The sequence below is a fragment of the Sciurus vulgaris genome (genome assembly GCF_902686455.1).
Source record: "Sciurus vulgaris genome assembly, chromosome: 2".
NCBI lineage: Eukaryota > Metazoa > Chordata > Mammalia > Rodentia > Sciuridae > Sciurus > Sciurus vulgaris.
This window is the reverse complement of record NC_136462.1, coordinates 80,077,268-80,096,008: the sequence shown is the minus strand read 5'-3', so window position 1 is coordinate 80,096,008 and position 18,741 is coordinate 80,077,268. Positions and strand designations below refer to the sequence as shown.

Sequence of the window (18,741 nt, the reverse complement as noted above, 5' to 3'; positions counted from 1 at the left end):
TGCCAAAGCACACCTGCAAAAAGATGAAGACAGAGCTCGAAGAAGCTCTTCTCCACCTGTTCGCTCCCTGCCACCCTCTGCCCGAACTCAATCTCCCCTGCTCTCTCCACCTCCCATCTCCTCCAGTCCTTTCTACAGGCTCCAGTTCAATACAGGCTCCAGTTTCCCTGGGAGCTCCTCACAGAGCTAGTGATGACGATGGTTAATTCTGGAGTCCGTGCTCCCTTCTTCCTGTTTTCCATGGGTCTGATTTTAGAAGCAGCAGCTAGCAGCTGGGTCTAATCTGCCATCTCAGCCATCACTGGTGTCCTGGTTCTTCACAAGTTCCTGCAATTACTGGAGGCTGTGCTGTTATTGAAAGGAGGGACTGGTCTATACAGGTTTAATTACCCCCCCCCCCCATGAGAATAGAACCCGGGGGTGCTCTACTACTGAGCTGGATCCCCAGTCCTTCTCATTTTTTTTTATTTTGAGACAGATTCTTACTAAGTTATCCAGGCTGAATTCCAATTTGCATATCATCCTTCATCAGCCTCCTGAGTCACTAAGATTACAGGCGGGCTCCGCTGGGCCTGGCTGGCCTATGGACAGTTTTAAACCTCAAATCGCACACCTTTTGGAAGGCTGATCTGCTGTCATCGCTGCAATAATCACAACTCCAGTAAGGGATCTGGAATGTATTGTGGGTTAAAATTCATCTTAATTAATTTAACAAATACTTGGGTGAGGATTATAAGCCAGGCACAGTGTTAGGTGCTAGAAATAAAAACTAAAGAAATACAACCCTGCCCTCTTGTGGAAAAGAAAGGCTATCTTATAACTATAATACGTAAAATGAGTTATCTACAAGGTTGTTTAAGAGTATGGACTTTGTCAAAAGTCCATATAATGGCAGCATTTGAACAGAAAATTGGAAGAACGTGTAGAAATTTTTGAAGAAGGCAAATAGAAGGAGAATGTTACAGGCAAAAGTTCAGTGTGAGACAAAAAAACAAAAACAAACAAAAAATGGCTCAAGAAAACTTAGCATATTCTGGGAAACAGAGATCTGAGTTTCTGGAGGAAAAGCTCTGAGAGAATACCCAGGAGATGAGAGGAATGAGGAGGCAGCCCTAAGGAGTGTAGAATTCTCCTGCAAATCAGTGTTACCAACTTAGTTAAAATGTTAAAAACAGATTGAATTTACCAAAAAAATTTAATAATAAAGACAAACCAACTGGGCGAGTTGGTTCACACCTGTAATCCCGGTGTCTTGGGAGGCTGAGGCAGGAGGATCACCAGTTCAAAACCAGCCTCAGTAAATTATCAAGGCCCTAAGTAAGTTGGCAAGACCTGGTCTTTCCTCCCACACACACCCCTCCCACCCCTCTTTTCCCTCTATACAGTCCCTCCTTCCTCCATTCTTGCCCCCTTCCACCCCCCATTATGTGTCATCATCCGCTTATCAGCAAGATCATTCGCCCTTTGGTTTTTTGAGATTGGCTTATCTCACTTAGCATGATATTCTCCAATTTCATCCATTTGCCTGCAAATGCCATAATTTTATTATTCTTTATAGCTGAGTAATATTCCATTGTATATATATACCACAGTTTCTTTATCCATTCATCAATTGAAGGACATCTAAGTTGGTTCCACAATCTGGCTATTGTGAATTGAGCTGCTATGAACATTGATGTGGCTGTATCTCTGTAGTATGCTGATTTTAAGTCCTTTGGGTATAGGCCGAGGAGTGGGATAGCTGCGTCAAATGGTGGGTCCATTCCAGGTTTTCTAAGGAATCTCCACACTGCTTTCCAGAGTGGCTGCACTTTAAAAGTATCTCAGAAATTCTTGGTCTGGGGAGATAGCTCAGTTGGTAGAGTGCTTGCCTTGCAAGCACAAGGCCCTGGGTTTGATCCCCAGCACCGCAAAAAAAAAAAAAAAAGAAATTCTTGACCTTTTGCTCTTCTTTGAATTAAAAAATTCTTTTCAAGATGTAGTCTTTCTATGTTGTCCAGGCTGGTTTCTAATTCTTGGGCTCAAGTGATCCTCCCCACTCAATCTGGTACTATAGGTGCAAGTCTGTACCTGGCTAACTTTTAAAATTAATTAGCTTGTTAAATTCCATGGAAAACCTTGTTGGAATTTTGTTTGGAATTGTACTGAAATCTGTTGTGAGAGAATTTGTATCTTTATAATATTGAGTCTTTATCCATGAGCATGATATATCCCTATACTTTTCAAATTTTTAAAATGTCTTTTGTAAATTTCATAATTTCATTCACGTATTTTGTGTACGTAGGCATGTTATTTCCTTGCTAATGTATGTACTTAATAATAGTATTTTTTAAAACATTATTACTCAGGTATTCATTTCATTTGCACAGAAGTAAGGTTTTTTCGTATATTGATTTTTAGGCCCCCAAAACATTCCTAAACCTTCTTTATTATATCAAATTTTATTTTTAGATTGGGGTTGTTTTACTCCTTTTGGGCTTCTATAATAAACTACCATAAACTGGGTGGCTTATAAACAACAGAAATTTATTTATCACGATTCTTTTATTAAAAAAATAGGTTTATGAAGCATATATCCTGTTTTTTTATATACCTTTATTTTATTTACTTATTTTTATGTGGTGCTGAGGATTGAACCCAGGGCTTCACACATGCTAGGCAAACACTCTACCACTGAGCTACCTCCCCAGCAATTTCTCACAGTTCTTCAGGATAAAAAGTACAAAATCAAGGTGTCAGCAGATTTGGTGTCTGAATTTGGTTCTGGGTTCTGGGTCACAGGTGTGGCTTCTTGCTGTGTCCTCATGTGTGCTCACATAGTTATTACTCTCTCTTTGGCTCCTTCTAAGGGCACTAATCCCACTTGAGAGGGCTCATGGGATGGTCACTTTCCAGCGGTCTTCCCTCTTAATTCCAGCACACTGGGGATTTGGTTTCAACTTGTGAATTTGGGGGGTCCTGATCATGCAGTCTATAGCAGAGGGGTATTTCAGAGAATGTTATCTTCTCCCTTTGGAATCCTTATATTTAAATTTATTTTCCTCACTTCACTGTATTGATTTCAAAATTCAGTACAATGGCAAATGAAACGATATCTTTGAGCCTTTGTCTTGTTCCTAGTTTACATCATAAAAATGTTAAATCTTGTTAACCAGCAAATTTGGTATTTATCTTCCACTTTTAGATTTTTAAAAAAATTTCTCCAAGCAATATTTTTTAAAGTTTTTTTTTTTTTTTTTCTTTCTGGTACTGGGGGATTAACCTAGGGCACTTTACCACTGAGCTACATCCCCAGTCCACTTTTTAAAATTTTATTTTGAGACAGTGTCTCACTAAGTTGCTGAGGGTGCTAAGGCTCATGCTAATTGGCTGAGGGTGGCCTTGAACTTGTGATTCTCCTGCCTCAGCCTCCTGAGTCACTGGAGCATACTATTGCAATATTGAAATATTGCAAGCCAATAAATGCCAAACAATCCAAAAACACATGGGCAAAAAATTTGAATAGATGATCCAGATAAGATGATATGCACTTGACCAAGAAGTCCATGACAAGATAGTAAAACATTTTTATTTTTAAGAAAAATGAAAATTAAAACTTTTGATCCTATTACATACACATTAGAATGAACGAAATTAATTATTATGGCATTTGCAAATAAATGGACGGAATTGGAGAATAGTATGCTAAGTGACTCAGGCACGTGCCGCCATGCATGAATGTATCCCCACAACTTTTTTTTTTGACAAATTGATTATAAATTTATATAAATGTGTAAAGGATATGAACTAGCAAAAAAAAATCTTTAAAAAGGAACTAAATTGGAGAACTAATATCAAAATTTACTGTGGATCTATTGTAATTAATCATGTGTGGTATGGGCATAAAATCAGTCATATATATCAATTACACATAATAAAGATTACACAAATAGATTCCTATATTTTTGACCAATTGATTTCTACAAAGATACTAAATTGACTGACTATGGAAGGCAAATCCTATCAACAATGGTGATGGAATAAGTTTATAACCATATGGAAAACATAAACCCCAAACCTTGCCTTACATAATACCTAAAAATAAGAACCATTGATCCAGTTGTATAATATAAAACAATAAAAGTTTTAAAAGAAAATATAGGAGAAAAATCTTCATGACTTTACCATAGAAAATAATCCCTAAGATGTAAAACACAGAAACCACCCAAAGAAATAAAAACTTTTAAATCAAATGTTATCAAAATTCAAAATGTTTGCTTATTGAGAGACAATGCTGAGGCTATATTTGAGGAAAGTTGCCAACTAGAAGAAAATATTCCCAATATGTATATCTGAGAAGCACTTAGATACAAAGTATATAAAGAAATATTGCAAGCCAATAAATGTCAAACAATCCAAAAACACATGGGCAAAAAAATTGAATAGGTGCTTCAAATAAGATGATATACAATTGGCCAAGAAGTCCATGACAAGATAGTAAAACATCTTTATTTTTAAGAAAAATGCAAATTAAAACTTCTGATCCTGTTACATACACATTAGAATGAACGAAATTAATTATTATGGCATTTGCAAATAAATGGACGGAATTGGAGAATAGTATGCTAAGTGAAACAAGCCAATCCCAAAAAATCAAAGGCCGAATGTTTTCCCTGATAAGAGGATGATGATGATGATATATAATGGGGGTGGGGGAGGTGGGGAGTGAGAGAAGAATGGAGGAACTTTAGATTATGTAGGAGGAAGTAAGAGGGAGGGGGTATGAAAAATGGTGGAATGAGACAGGTATCATTACCCTATGTACATGTAAGATTTCATGAATGGTATGAATCTACATCATGTACAGAATGAAATGATGTACCCCATTTGTGTACAATGAATCAAAATGCAATCTGTAAAAAAATAAATAAATAAATAAATTTTTAAAAAATGCTGTGAAAACAGCACTATTGTCCCAGAAGCACACTGACCACAGCAGCTGAGACAGTCCTTACAGGAATTAAGAATGCCAAGGACAAAAAAAAATTGTGCTGGCATGCATAAATATAAACCTCCTGTACCAAGCAAGAGCTTGTGTTCTCACTGTCATAAGAGTGAATTTATTTATTCATTTATTTTTATTTGTTACTTTTAGTCATACATGACAGTAGAGTGCATTTTGAAATATGATACATACATGGAGCAGAACTTCCCATTCTTGTGGCACACTGGTCATGTATTCAAATATGAACACAGGAAAGTAATGTCCAATTCATTCTACTGTCTTTCCTATTCCCCTCCCTCTCCCTTCCCTTCATTCCCCTTGTCTAATCCAATGAATTTCTATTCTTCCCTCCCCACACCTTATCATGTGTTAGCATCTGCATATCAGAGAAAACATTCAGCCTTTGTTTTGGGGGGATTGACTTATTTCACTTAGCATGATAGTCTCTAGTGCCATCCACTTGCCAGCAAATGCCATAATTTCATTCTTCTTTATGGCTGAGTAGTATTCCATTGTACACCACATAAGAGTGAATTTATTACCAGTTCATTCATATCATTCATATGCTAACAGAAAGGCATGGCACCAGAGACCTTTTTTTTTTTTTTATGTTCTGGGGATTGAACCCACTGACACTTTACCACTGACCTACATCTCCATCCCTTTTATGTTTTTTGTTTTCAGACAGAGTCTCACTAAATTCTCTACCACCACTCCTGGAAGAAACATTTTTTCTTAATGGTTTCACAAACATTTTGTACCAGCAGCTCATGGTCACCTAAAGGAAGCTGGAGGACTGAAATGTAGTTCAGTGGTAGAGCACTTGGCTAACATATACAAAGTTCAGTCCCCGTGCAAACACACATGTGCCTGCACACACACACACACAAAGCTATACTATGGAAGCTGGACTGGATAACAGCAAGATTTTGATATTCCTTGACAACTGTTCTGGTCATCCTCCAACTAAAATTCTCTTTAAAAATATTTATACCTTGTAATTTCCCCAAAGTGTGATTCATTCATTTAGTCCTGTGACTAGGGTGTCCTTAGATCAGTTAAGACTACATGTAAAAACACTTTCTTGAAGAGCATGCTAGCAGCAGTGTACAGAGGTGTGGGTGGAAAAAGGTTTCAAAAGGAGCTTAGCAGGAAGGATCTGGTATGTGCTGTGGCCAACACTTGGTGCACAGCGACTACAGATGCAGTCGTACATGCCTGGCGTGGCCTCTGCCCTGAAACTATGAATAAGGCAGCGCCTTTGAAGGATTCTGAGTGTCAAGTGAGGGGGGAAAATGATGTCTGACCTCCTCATATATGCCAAAACTGTACCTTCAGAGTCTGTCAGTAAGCTGGAAGAAGTAGATATCAAAGAATATTTTTTAACATTGATTGACTCCAGTTGTTCATTCATTGACTGACGGTGAAATACCCAATATAGTTAAACAAGCTGCTATGGTTTAGATACAAGGTGTCCCCCAGAAGCTCATGTTTGAGATGATATAAGTTTAGAGGAGAAATGATAGGATTATGAAAACCTTAACCAAGTCATTGCATTAATCCCCTGATAGGGATTAATTGGGTGGTAACTGTAGGCAGGTAGAGAGTGGTAGAAGAGGTGGTCATGGGGAGGCCATGCCTTTTGGGGTATATATTTTGTTCTTGGTGAGTGGAGCTCGCTCTCTCTCTGCTTCCTGGTACAATGTCCTATATTGCTTTCGTCAGCCGCGCCCTTCTAAGACTGTTGTTAATGCAGCAGATGAATTTGAAGGAAACATTTTTAAAAGCCACCCTGCTGAATGCCTTCTCATCCCTCAAAGACCCACTTCCTGGTCCCTCAACTGTTTCTGACGTTCCTTCTCACCTAGAAAAAATAAAACCCAGCATACTGAATCCTCTTAGTAAAAATGTAGCCTACCTAGCATTGTAGGTAGAGACAGAAGCCTGCTGCTATTTTTTGTTGCTGTTGTGTAACAGCTGACATGTGTGCTGGTGATGTCCCTGTCTGCTTAGTTACCCTGAACTTACCTGTTTTTGCTGCATTAATGGAATGTCATGTGTTTTGTTTTGCTTGGGGGGTTGGCGGTTTCAGGGACAGTAGATCACTGAGTCACTTCCCTAACCCTGTTTTGTATTTTATTTAGAGACAGGGTCTCACTGAGTTGCTTAGTGCCTCGCTTTTGCTGAGTCTGCTTTGAACTGGAGATCCTCCTGCCTCAGCCTCCAGAGCTGCTGGGATGATAGGCATGCACCACCACGGCCGGCTTGGTTTGTTATTTTTGAGATCAGTCTTGCTATGTCACCCAGGCTGGCCTCAAACTCCAGAGCTCAAGGGATTTCCCTGCTTTGGCCTCCTAAGTAGCTGGGACAACAGGTTGAGCCACTGTGCTCAACCTTACCATGTCATGTTTTTTTCTGTTAAATATTCAGATGCAAATAAGTATATGTAAATGATTGTTTGTTGTTAGTCTATAGATTCAGAATCAGGAATGATGGTGATGCCTACCAACCACAGATTACCCACTGAAATAGTCACATTTTTGTCATCGTGTCTCCACCCCCCACCCACCACGGTGCAGGGGATCAAAGTAGGGCCTCTCACATGCTGGGCAAGTGCTCTACCAATAATAAATTACATCTTCAGCCTCACTTTTACTTTCTTTTTTTCTTTTTTTTAATTTCCTTTTTTTCTTTTTTTTTAATTAAAATCTTTTTTATTTTTACAGGCACATTTTGATTCATTGTACACAAATGGGGTACAGCTTTTCATTTCTATGGTTGTACACAATGTAGATTCACACCATTCATGTAATCAAATATATACATAGGGTAATATTGTCTGTTTCATTCTACTATCTTTCTGTCCCCCATCCCCTCCCACCCCATTTTCCTCTATACCATCCTAAGTTCCTTCATTCTTCTCCTCCTCCACCACCCTGGCTCATTCATTTTATATATATATATATATATTATAGAGTCGAACCAGAGAATTCTTTATTTTATTTAATTAATTTACTTATTTATTGTGGTGCTGGGGATTGAACCCGGGACCTTGTGCGTGCTAGGCAAGCACTCTACCATTGGAGCTATATCTCTAGCTCCCCTCATTATATATCGTCATCAACTTATCAGAGAAAACATTTGGCCTTTGGTTTTTTGGGTTTGGCCTATTTCATTTAGCATGATATTTTCCAGTTTCATCCATTTACCTGCAAATGCCATAATTTTATTCTTCTTTAAGGCTGAGTAATATTCCATTGTGTATATATACCAGTTTCTTTGTCCATTCGTCAACTGAAGGGCATCTAGGTTGGTTCCACAATCTAGCTATTGTGAATTGAGCTGCTATGAACATTGATGTGGCTGCATCACTGTAGTATGCTGATTTTAAGTTTTGGGGGTATAAACCAAGGAGTGGGATAGCTGGGTCAAATGGTGGATCCTTTCCAAGTTTTCTGAGGAATCTCCGGACTGTTTTCCAGAGTGGTTACACCAATTTGCAACTCTACCAGCAATGTATGAGTGCCTTTTTCCCCACATCCACGCCAAAACTTACTGCTTGTGTTCTTGGAGTTAGATGAAATCTTAGGGTGGTTTTAATTTGCATTTCTCTAATTACTAGGAATGATGAGCACTTTTTCATATATTTGAGGATGTTTCTGAAAGAGCTAAGTGTTTGAATCAGTAGACTGAGTAAGGAAGATCCTACCTCACGAAGGCAAGCATCCAACCCATCGAGGGCACCAAGAGTTCAAAAAGGTGGAGAAACAATGCATTCTCTCTTTTACTGAGCTGGTATATCCATCTTCTTGGGACATCAGATCTCTTACTGCTTGGGTTTTGGGGATTCCAGGACTTTAACCTCCATCCATCTTATTTCTCAGGTCTTCAGGCTTGGACTAAATTATACTGTTAACTTTCCTGATTCTCAAGTTTGCTGATGGCATTTTGTGGGACTTTTAAACCTTCATAATCACACAAGTCAATTCCCACAATAAATCTCCTCATATATTTATATGTGTCCTATTGATCCTATTGCTCTGGAAAACTCTAATACAATGATACTTTTAAAAAGACAAATTAGGTGAAGATACCTGCCAAGTATTTAACCAAGAAAAGATCAGTTTCAGCATACAAAATTTTTTTTAAACTACAAACCAAATAGAAAAAGACAGGGCTGGGGCTATAGCTCAGTGGCAGAGTGCTTGCCTGGCATGTCTGAGGCACTGGGTTCCAACCTTAGCACCACATAAAAATAACCAAATAAAGTAAAGGCATTCTGTCCATCTACAACTATAAAAATTTTTTAAAAAGAAAAAAATATGAGTAAACACCCTGTAAAAGCAAGACTGGCTCTCAGGATTGTGAATGTTTTCATTTTTTGCCTAATCTTTATAGTATAGACAGATAATTAATAGACAGGAAATTTACACATATTAGAAGCATTATAAGACAATATTGAGATATATATAGATGTATATTTTAACCTGAAAAAAAGAAAAACAAAATAAACCCCCCAAAAGAGGAAAGAGGATTAAAAAAAAAACCCTGAAGTTCATAAAACGGGAAACTAATACATCATAGAAATGAGAAAAAACACTCCAAAGCAAAATATTAATAAAATTCTCTGTCAAGCATTATTAAGGAAAGGAAAACAAACAAAAATATGAAGAATAAGAAAGACAATCTCACAACAGATACAAACAAAATAATAACAGGAGATATCAATGAAAGAGTTGCTATGCACCAGGCATGTTTTCGACAGTCTATTATTTTTCACAATTCTGAACATAAAGTAAATTTTGTTGTTATTCCCATTTCTCAAATGAAAAAATCATAACCAGAGAGGTAGAACTTCCCCAAGAAAGCCAGTAAGGACAAAGCTGGGGTAGGAATCCAGTGAGTCTAGTACTTTGTTGCATCTGCTAACCTTCCTCAGCATTGCCTGTCTTCACTCATGTCATGGAGTAAGAGCCCAGAAGACCCTTACAGACCACCTAGTGCATTTCCCTTACTATGGAAGAAGATTGGGGGGCGGATACTGGGCATTGAACTCAGGGGCACTCAACCACTGAGCCACATCCCCAGCCCTTTTTTTTAAATATTTTTTTTAGATGTTGATGGACCTTTATTTTACTCATTTATTTATATGTGGTGCTGAGAATTGAATCAAGGGCCTCACATTGCTGGGAAGGTGCTCTGCCGCCGAGCTACAACCCCAGTCTCCCTAGCCCTTTTATGTATTTTATTTAGAGACAGGGTCTCACTGAGTAGCTTAGCACCTCACTGTTGCAGAGGCTGGCTTTGAACTCGAAATCCTCCTGCCTCAGCCTCCTCAGCTGCTGGGATTACAGGCATGCACCACCATACCCAACTGGAAGAAGACTTTTTGAATTGTTCTAAAAATGTAATAAACTATCTACAGAAAACTAGAGAAGCCAATATTGATTGTATTGACCTAGAGAGCAGAAACAAAAAGTATAAGAGAATATTCTGTGCAACTCCATGGCAGTGCATTTGAAAATCTAGAGAAAGGAGACAATTCTTTAGCAAAATACACATAATCAAATTGATTTAATAAGCAGGGAAGCAACTAAAATAAGATTCATACAAGATAATAGAAAAGTAATTAAAGATTTACCTTTTAAAAAGGCATCAATCTCAGATGATTTTATAATTGACTATATATCTTTATTTTTCTATTTTTTTTTTTTTTTCTGGTACTGGGAATTGAATCCCCGGGCACTTTACCACTGAGATACATCCCACACCTTTTTAATTTTGAGACAAAGTCTTGCTAAATTCCCCAGGCTGACCTCAAATTTGAGATCTTCCTGACTCAGTTTTCAGAGTCACTGGGATTAGAGGTCCACACCACCATGTCTGGCATGAAATAATTTAAATAAGAAAGGAATATTTAGAGCTGTCTCAACATGAAAAATAAAAAAGGGCTGGTGAAGGGGTGGGAGGGGTGGGGGGAAGAGAAAAAATAACAGAATGAATCAAACAACATTACCCTATGTAAATGTATGATTACACAAATGGTACGCCTTTACGCCATGTGCAAACAGAGAAACAACATGTATCCCACTTGTTTACAATAAAAAAAAAAGGGCTGGGGATGTGATTCAGTGATTAAATGCCCCTAGGTTCACTCCCCAGCACCAAAATTTTAAAAATAAAATAAAATAAAAATGATAAATACTGGGACTGAGGTTATAGCTCAGTGACAGAGCTTACCTAGCACATGTGAGGCACTGGGTTCAAACTTCAGCACCACATAACAAATAAGTAAATAAATGTTTTAAAAAATGTTATACACTAGCCAGACATGGTAGCCCACATCTGTAATCCTAGTGGTTTGGGAGGCTGAGGTGGAGGATTGCAAATTCAAAACCAGCCTCAGCAACTTAATGAAGCCCTAAGCAACTTAGCAAAACTGTCTTGAAATAAAAAATAAAAAGGACTGAGGATGTGGCTCAGTGGCTAAGCATCCCTGGGTTCAATCCCTGGTACCAAATAAAAAAAAATAAAAAATAAAAAAAAAGGAAGAAAAAATGACATATACAGTTGGGTGTGGTGGCCCACACCTATAAACCCAGTTACTTAGGAGGCTGAGGCAGGAGGTTCACAAAGAGGCCAGCCTTGGCAGCTTAAAAAAGGGCTGGGGATGTAGCTCAGTGGTAAAGTGCCACTGGGTTCAATTACCCGTACTGAAAAAAAATTCCACATGTGGATGTTCAAAAATTAAATAAATAATTCCATACTATAGGAAAAGAAGAAAGAACAGTAATATATATTTTTAAACTAGCTTACTTTTAATATTAAAATGTAATAAATATAACTCAAAAAGATCAATTTTATCATTGAATATAGAGGCTAAGAGTATAAATAAAATAGTTACAAATCAAATCCAACAGTATTTTTAAATAAAATAATTTCATAACAAAATAGAATTCCAAGAGAAAAGAATGGTTTTACATTAGGAAATCTGTCTTTAATTCACCGCAAAAACAAAAATAAAGGAAGAAGACTATATGAATTGTCGTCAAGAGCTATTTAAGAGACATTTGATGAAAGCCAGTAGGGTTTTTTTGTGTTGTTGTGGTGATTTGTTTGTTTTTGTGTTTATTGCTGGTATTAAACACAAGGGCACTTAACCATATACCCAGTCTTTTTTATTTTTAATTTTGAGACAGGGCCTCGCTAAATTGCTTAGGGCCTTGCCAGGTTACTGAAGTTGGCCTCAAACTTCCCATCCTCCTGTCTCAGCCTCCCAAGCCACTGGCATTACAGGCACACACCACAGTGCCAGACAAGAAGCCAGTTTTTATGAGGCAAAGATTGTACAGGATAGAAAGGGTTTCCTCAAGAAGCCAAGATCTTCAAGTTAGTTAAGGAATAACTTTATTATGAAGAGTACAAATATCTATATTCATTTGTGAATTATATTCACAAACCTTGAAATATAAAGGAAGCATCAGAACAAAGACATAACTACATTTTGCCAGTGAATCTCATCATGCAACAAGCAAACTATCCTTTCCCACTTAGTCTCTAAGACACCATCAGTTCTTGCCTAGACAGGTAGATGCAGAAACACCTGCAGTCAAGAGGGCGGGGCCCCCTCTTCATGGAGTGAGCATGGGAAAGTGCACCAGGAAGCACTCCGTACAGTGAAGTTCCCTCTGCTTTCCAAAGACACGTGGCAATGAGTTGAGAAGATCATTCCATTGCTTTCCTGCCCCAAACCTTTCTTAAGGCCTCCTTCACATCCTTGTTCCTCAACGAGTAGATTAAAGGGTTCAGCATTGGAATCACCACCGTGTAGATCACAGCAACTGTGCGGTCCTGGGTCAGCGAGTAGCTGCACCTGGGGCGCAGGTACATAGAAAGTGTCGTGCCAAAGAAGAGGCAGACGGCAGTGAGGTGGGAAGCACAGGTGGAAAACACCTTGAACCTGCCCTGGGCTGAGTTCATTCTCAGGATGGTGATGAGGATTAAGAAGTAGGAGATCAAGATGGTGAGAGTGCAGCTCAAAAGGTTGAAACCTGCAAAAATGAAGAGCAGGATCTCACACAGTGAAGTGTCCACACAGGACAGGGACAGGATGTGTGGTCCATCACAGAAGAAGTGAGTACCACATGAGCACCACAGAATTTCAGACTGAAGATACAGCTTGTGTGGATAAGAGAATTGAGAAGCCTGACGCTGTAGGAGCCCACACTCAGAGAGGCACAGACCCCAGGAGACATGATGGTGGGTAGAGCAGGGGGCTGCAAATAGCAGCATAGCGGTCATAGGCCATGGCTGCACTGAGATAGCACTCGCTGGTGGCGAAACCTGCATAGAAGAACATCTGAGCCATGCAGCCAAGATAGGAGATCACCTTTCTCTTGACCAAGAAGTTCACCAGGGTCTGGGGGACAACCGTGGAGGAGTAGCAGAAACCCAAGAAGGAGAGGATCTTCAGGAGGGAGCACGTGGAGTGTGCAGGGTGGCTCTCACGTGGATCAGGAGGAACACGACCAAGTTCCCCAGCAGAGTGATGGTGTGCAGTCCCAGGAACACCACAAAGAGCAGCCTCTGCAGCTGGGGGTCACTGGTGAGACCCAGGAGCTCAAACTCAGTCCCTCGGCTCAGGTTTGTCCCTTCCATATTTATCCAGTGCTCTGCAGGGAGCATGGGAATGTGCTCTGGGAAGCCCCACAAGTGAGGGCACCACTGGAAATGAGACCGAACTCCCAGGGACTCTCACTGGGTCTAGTTCTGCCCAAAGGACAACCTTCTGGAGATCAGTCTTACTGAGGAAATCTGGCTTTGTAGATAGGACTGCCATCGATGGGGTCTTCTCTATGTAATTGGTTGTATGGTTAGATTAGTAAGCATTACTTGAGCAGCAATAGAAGACTATAAAAGGAATATACACAATTTATTCTCTCAGATATCTTCAAAATTTCCAAATAATAAAACGTTTACTCACCAAAAATATATAAACAATTTTCTATATGCATAGCACTATATTCTTCCTCTCAGAAACTCAAGAGTGCCTCACCTGTGGAAGTTTATATTCTAGAGACAGTATATTTTTTGTGAACACAGGTTCTGGTGTCAAACTGTCAAGGTTCAAAGTTGAGGCTTTACCACTAACTAACTGTGTAAAATTGGGATTGTAAATTACCCTTCCTAAGTTTCCATTTTCTCATCTGTAAAATAGGAGTCACAGTACTTATCTCAAAATATTGTAAAATTTCAATGAGCTAATCCATGTAACTTTGAACAAAGTTTGGCATATTGAGAAAGTTCAAGGAGTATTAGCTATTAGTTATTCTTGTTGGGGAGACCTAGTACACAAATAAACATGATAAATGAGATAAAACAACAACAAAATTTAGCAAGTAAACAACCACCAAAAAATATAGACAAAGAAACGTGCTAATCAAGCGTGATGGAGAAGGCTTTCAGAGAAGCAAAGGTGGCTCACTGACTCAGCTACTAAACTGCCCCTGTGACCTCAGAGGGCTGAGGATGTGGAGGGATGGGACTGTGAACTGGGGAGCATTGACCAAGAGGAAATCACCACCCATTGTTCATACAGGCACCAGTCATTTCCAGGAATATGACTACGCTGGACACAGAGGCTGTTGGGCCACATGGAAGGATCAGCCCCTCTCCAAGACCAAAGCTGTCAAAATGCCTTTTCTGTTTAGAGTAGACACAGCTGCCCAGGCATCACCGAAGCATCATGCTCGCCCTTGCTCCACTGGCTCCTCCGCCACTGTGTCCTGAATCCCCGCAGGTCCTGGAGTGAGTTAAATCCTCTTCTGTAAGGACGCTCGGTTGTAAAGATTTGAACACCAGAAAGCACAACTAGGAAAGACAGAAAAGGACAAAATGGAGACCCCTCTTGTGGCCCTGAGGAGAGTAAGTAAATAACACACCTTGAAAGATACTGTAAGGATCCAGGAGGGGAAAGAGTTCTGTTGAGAAGACAGATTCTGGCAGCTGCTATTTTATAATGAATTCTAATATTGTAGAATGTGGACAAACTAGATTTGGTCTGCAGATATTATTGGTCCCATTTGGTGTTTAAGGGCAATGCCTCCTGCGGAGGAATGGACTGCAAAGCTCCCAGGGTAGAAATAACTTACAGGAACTTTAAGAAAATCATGATGGTCATTAAGAGTAGAGACCCAGCTTCACATCTTTCCTCCACAGACTGCTTCAGTATCTCTCTGATTAAAACAATAGATGCGGAGCCTACACTGGAGTGGAGTGACAGGACAGGATAGGGTAGCTTGGTGGGTAGTACAGCAGATAGCTGGTCTGAGTCTCCAGATTTATTACTTGCTTTAAATCTACTTTCTCTCCTCATTTCTCCCTCATCTTCCTTCTCCAATCTACACTAAATTCAAAATTCTTCAGACTATGGTGTTAGCTATGGAAGGAATTATGGAGAAATTGTTGTCTCTCACAGTTTTTCAAAGAATTCTGGAATAACCACCATTTTCTGTTGGCTGCCCTTCATACTTGTGAATGAAAAGTAGGAATAAAACTTAAAGGTAGCCTTATCATAAGGGAATAGATCGGGGAATGGAGTGTCAAGGAGTCAGGGCAAATGCCAGAGGCCAGCAATGCATGAGTAGGCAAGGGATTTTATTGAACCCCAACTCCTTGATTTCCTCCCTATGATTGCACAGTGAGAGAACACATGAAGGGCAAGCATCCAGGGAGTTTCTTTAAGCATCAATGATTCCAAAAAAATAGTTACCAAACAATAAAGTGCCTTCTTGCCCAAGGTTCACTGGAGAAGCTTGTATGTGCAGATTGCTGGTCTGAACTGCAGGCAATTTGATCAACAGCTAGACCCCAAAACCTGGTGATTTGGAAATAGGTGGTCTCTGAGCCACACTTTGAGAAGCACTAAACCAAGGGGTACTTGATGGAGCAGACAAATCTTCTTGAACCACATACAAATATTCTTTCTTAACTAGACAGAATTCTCTGTGTCCCAGGAAGTCAGATTTGTGAATAGGATGGTTGTCCTGGGCTTTATCTATCAGTGGTTAACAACTTTCAGACACCTGATGCTAATCCAACACCAGAGAATTTCTTCCTCAGAATAGTCTAGATGTTCTTAAACCCTTTAATTCCAGTCATGCACAGGACTTGGAGTAGAGCTGTTGCTCTGGCACTCAACACTTGCCGTCAGTGAAGGAACCATGAAGACAAAGCCAGACTCCTCGTGTGCACTGACTGAGCCTGGGGACCAGAGCCTATTACTGGCTTTAACCTCTCAATGTGGTAAGACCAGTGTGGTGACCTCACTCCCTGCGAGCTCCTCACAACACATCTTGTACTGGCAGGGGACACCCTAGAGCCATCTTTTCCCCAGGGCAGCTCACAACTAGGAAAAACGATATGTTCATTGATGAGATTTTAGGAGGCAAGTGAGGAAGTCAGAATAATTGGCCCCAGGTAGACCCATTAAAGTATTTGCAAAGTTAGCCTCTATCAAGAGTCTTTGCCTCCAAGGAATCAGATGACTGCGAAAATGGGAATGAGGGGAATGGATCCACATAAGATCCCCAGTGATAGGCTTTTGGCCCCAAAGAAGGAGTTAACTCTAAACTCCTTTGTGATTATTATCTGCGTTTACTCTATACTGGAAAATCAAGTTTTTCTTTCTTCTATGACAGTTACTCAATGTATATTTGTACCCTAGATTAGACCCAAGGCCTCTTTCAAGTTTATAATAAAATTAGAGGTAAGCTATTTAGTTTCCAAATATTTAGAAATTTTCTTGGAATCTTTTAGCTATCAATTTCCTACTTACTAACATTTGGTCAGAGAACATACTGTGTATGAGTTGAATGTTCTGCAATTCATTGAGACATGTTTTACAGCTAGAATACGGTCCATCTTAGTGAATGTTCCATGCCTATTTGAAGCCAGCTGTGGTGGCACATACCTCTAATCCCAGCAACTCAGGAAGCTGAGGCAGGAGGATCACAAATTCAAAGCCAGCCTTAGAAGTTTAGTGAGACCCTGTCACAACATAAAAAATGAAATGGGCTGGGGAAGTGCTCAGTGGTGAAGAGCCCCTGGGTTCAGTCCCTGGCACCAAAAAAAAAAAAAAGGAAAGAATGTACACTCTGCTATGTTGTGAGGGCTCCATAAATGTCGTTAGGTCAAGTTGGTTGATAGTGTTTAATTTTATTGATAGTGTTGAGTCTAGTATATCCTTTCCAGGTTTTTTTTGTTTGTTGTTTTTAAAATTTTTGGTACTAGAGATTGAACCCAAGGACACTTAACCACTGAGCCACATCCCAGCCCTTTTCATATTTTATTTTGAGACAGTCTTGCTAATTTAGGTTAGGGCCTCTCTAAATTGCTGAGGCTGACTTTGAACTTGCAATCCTCAGCCTCCAGAGCTGCTGGGTTTAGAGGTGTGTGCCACCACACCCAGCTTCCTTTCTGTTTTTATACCTGCTTGTTCTGTCAATTAATGAAAGGGGAGTGTGTTGAAATCTCTAACCATAATTATAAATTTGCTTCTTTTTGAAGTTCTTCAGTTTTGTATCATGTATTTTGAAATTCTGTTGCGAAGTGCACATTTAATATTATTCTATTCTCTTGAGAAATTTGCCCACTAATTAGAAAATGACCTTCTTTGTGTCTGCTAATGTTTGTTCTAAAATAAATTTTGTATGATATTAATGCAATCACCAAAGTCTTATTTTAATTACTGTTATGGTACCTTTTTCAAGCTCTTTATTGTTAATCTATTTGTATATTTATAGTTAGCATGTATTTCTGGTGGGAAGTATATAATTGTTTCCTGATTTTTTAAATTTAATTTTACAATCTCTGACTTTTAAGTGGTTATTTAAATAATTTACCTTTAATGTGATATCGGTATCCTTAGGTTTGAGCTTATCATCTTTCTCTTTTCTATTTGTCCCACTTGTTCTTTCATTTTCTCTTTTTTCCCATCTTTTGGACTATTTGAGTATCTTTTATGATTCCATTTTATGTCCCAGTGACTTTTGAGGCAGAGACAGGAGGATTGCAGGTTCAAAACCAGCCTCAGCAACTTAGCAAGGCCCTAAGCAATTTAGCGAGACCCTGTGTCAAAATTTAAAAAATTAAAAGGGCTAGGGATGTGGCTCAGTGGTTAAGTGTCTCTAGGTTAAATCCCTGGTACCAAAAAAAAAAAAAAAAAAAAAAAAAAAAAAAATCCATTTTATGGAGTGTTTTGGTTTGTTTGTTTTGGTACTAGGGATTGAATTCATGAGCCCCATTTTATGTTTTTTGTTGGGTTACTATCTGTAACTCCTTGTTATTTTATTGGTTGTTTTAGGTTTATATATACATCGTTACCTCATCATAGTGTAATTTCAAGTGATATTTTACCATTTTTGTGAATAATATAAGACTTTCTTATCTCTTTCCAATCTATATGCTATTGTGACATGCATTTCACATTTACTTATGGAATAAACTTCACAATACAATATTATTTTTAAAATATTGTTTAAAGTTAACTTTAAAGATGTTTAAATAATAGCAAAAAATAATCTCCAATATTTACCCATGCTATTAGCATTTCAGTCCTTTTCACTCCTTTATTAGGTTCAGATTTACATCTCATATCATTTTCCTTCTGCCTGAATGCTTTCCTTTAAACATTCCTTATAGTGACAGTTTTCTGGTAATGAATTCTTTTAGCTACTGAATGCTTTAAAATGCCTTTA

The 18,741-nt window shown here is 39.0% G+C and overlaps 1 protein-coding gene across 1 annotated transcript; it reads right to left on the bottom strand.

The window, feature by feature from the left end:
* Positions 1-12,374: 12,374 nt before the first annotated feature.
* OR5AU1 (olfactory receptor family 5 subfamily AU member 1) lies at positions 12,375-13,642 on the bottom strand (the record flags this gene model as incomplete). The annotated part of the gene is given in 4 exon segments (XM_079128720.1): positions 12,375-13,125; positions 13,128-13,247; positions 13,250-13,465; positions 13,468-13,642. Coding segments are annotated over 4 exon segments (927 nt in total). The 3' UTR covers positions 12,375-12,709.
* Between the last annotated feature and the right edge of the window lie 5,099 nt (positions 13,643-18,741).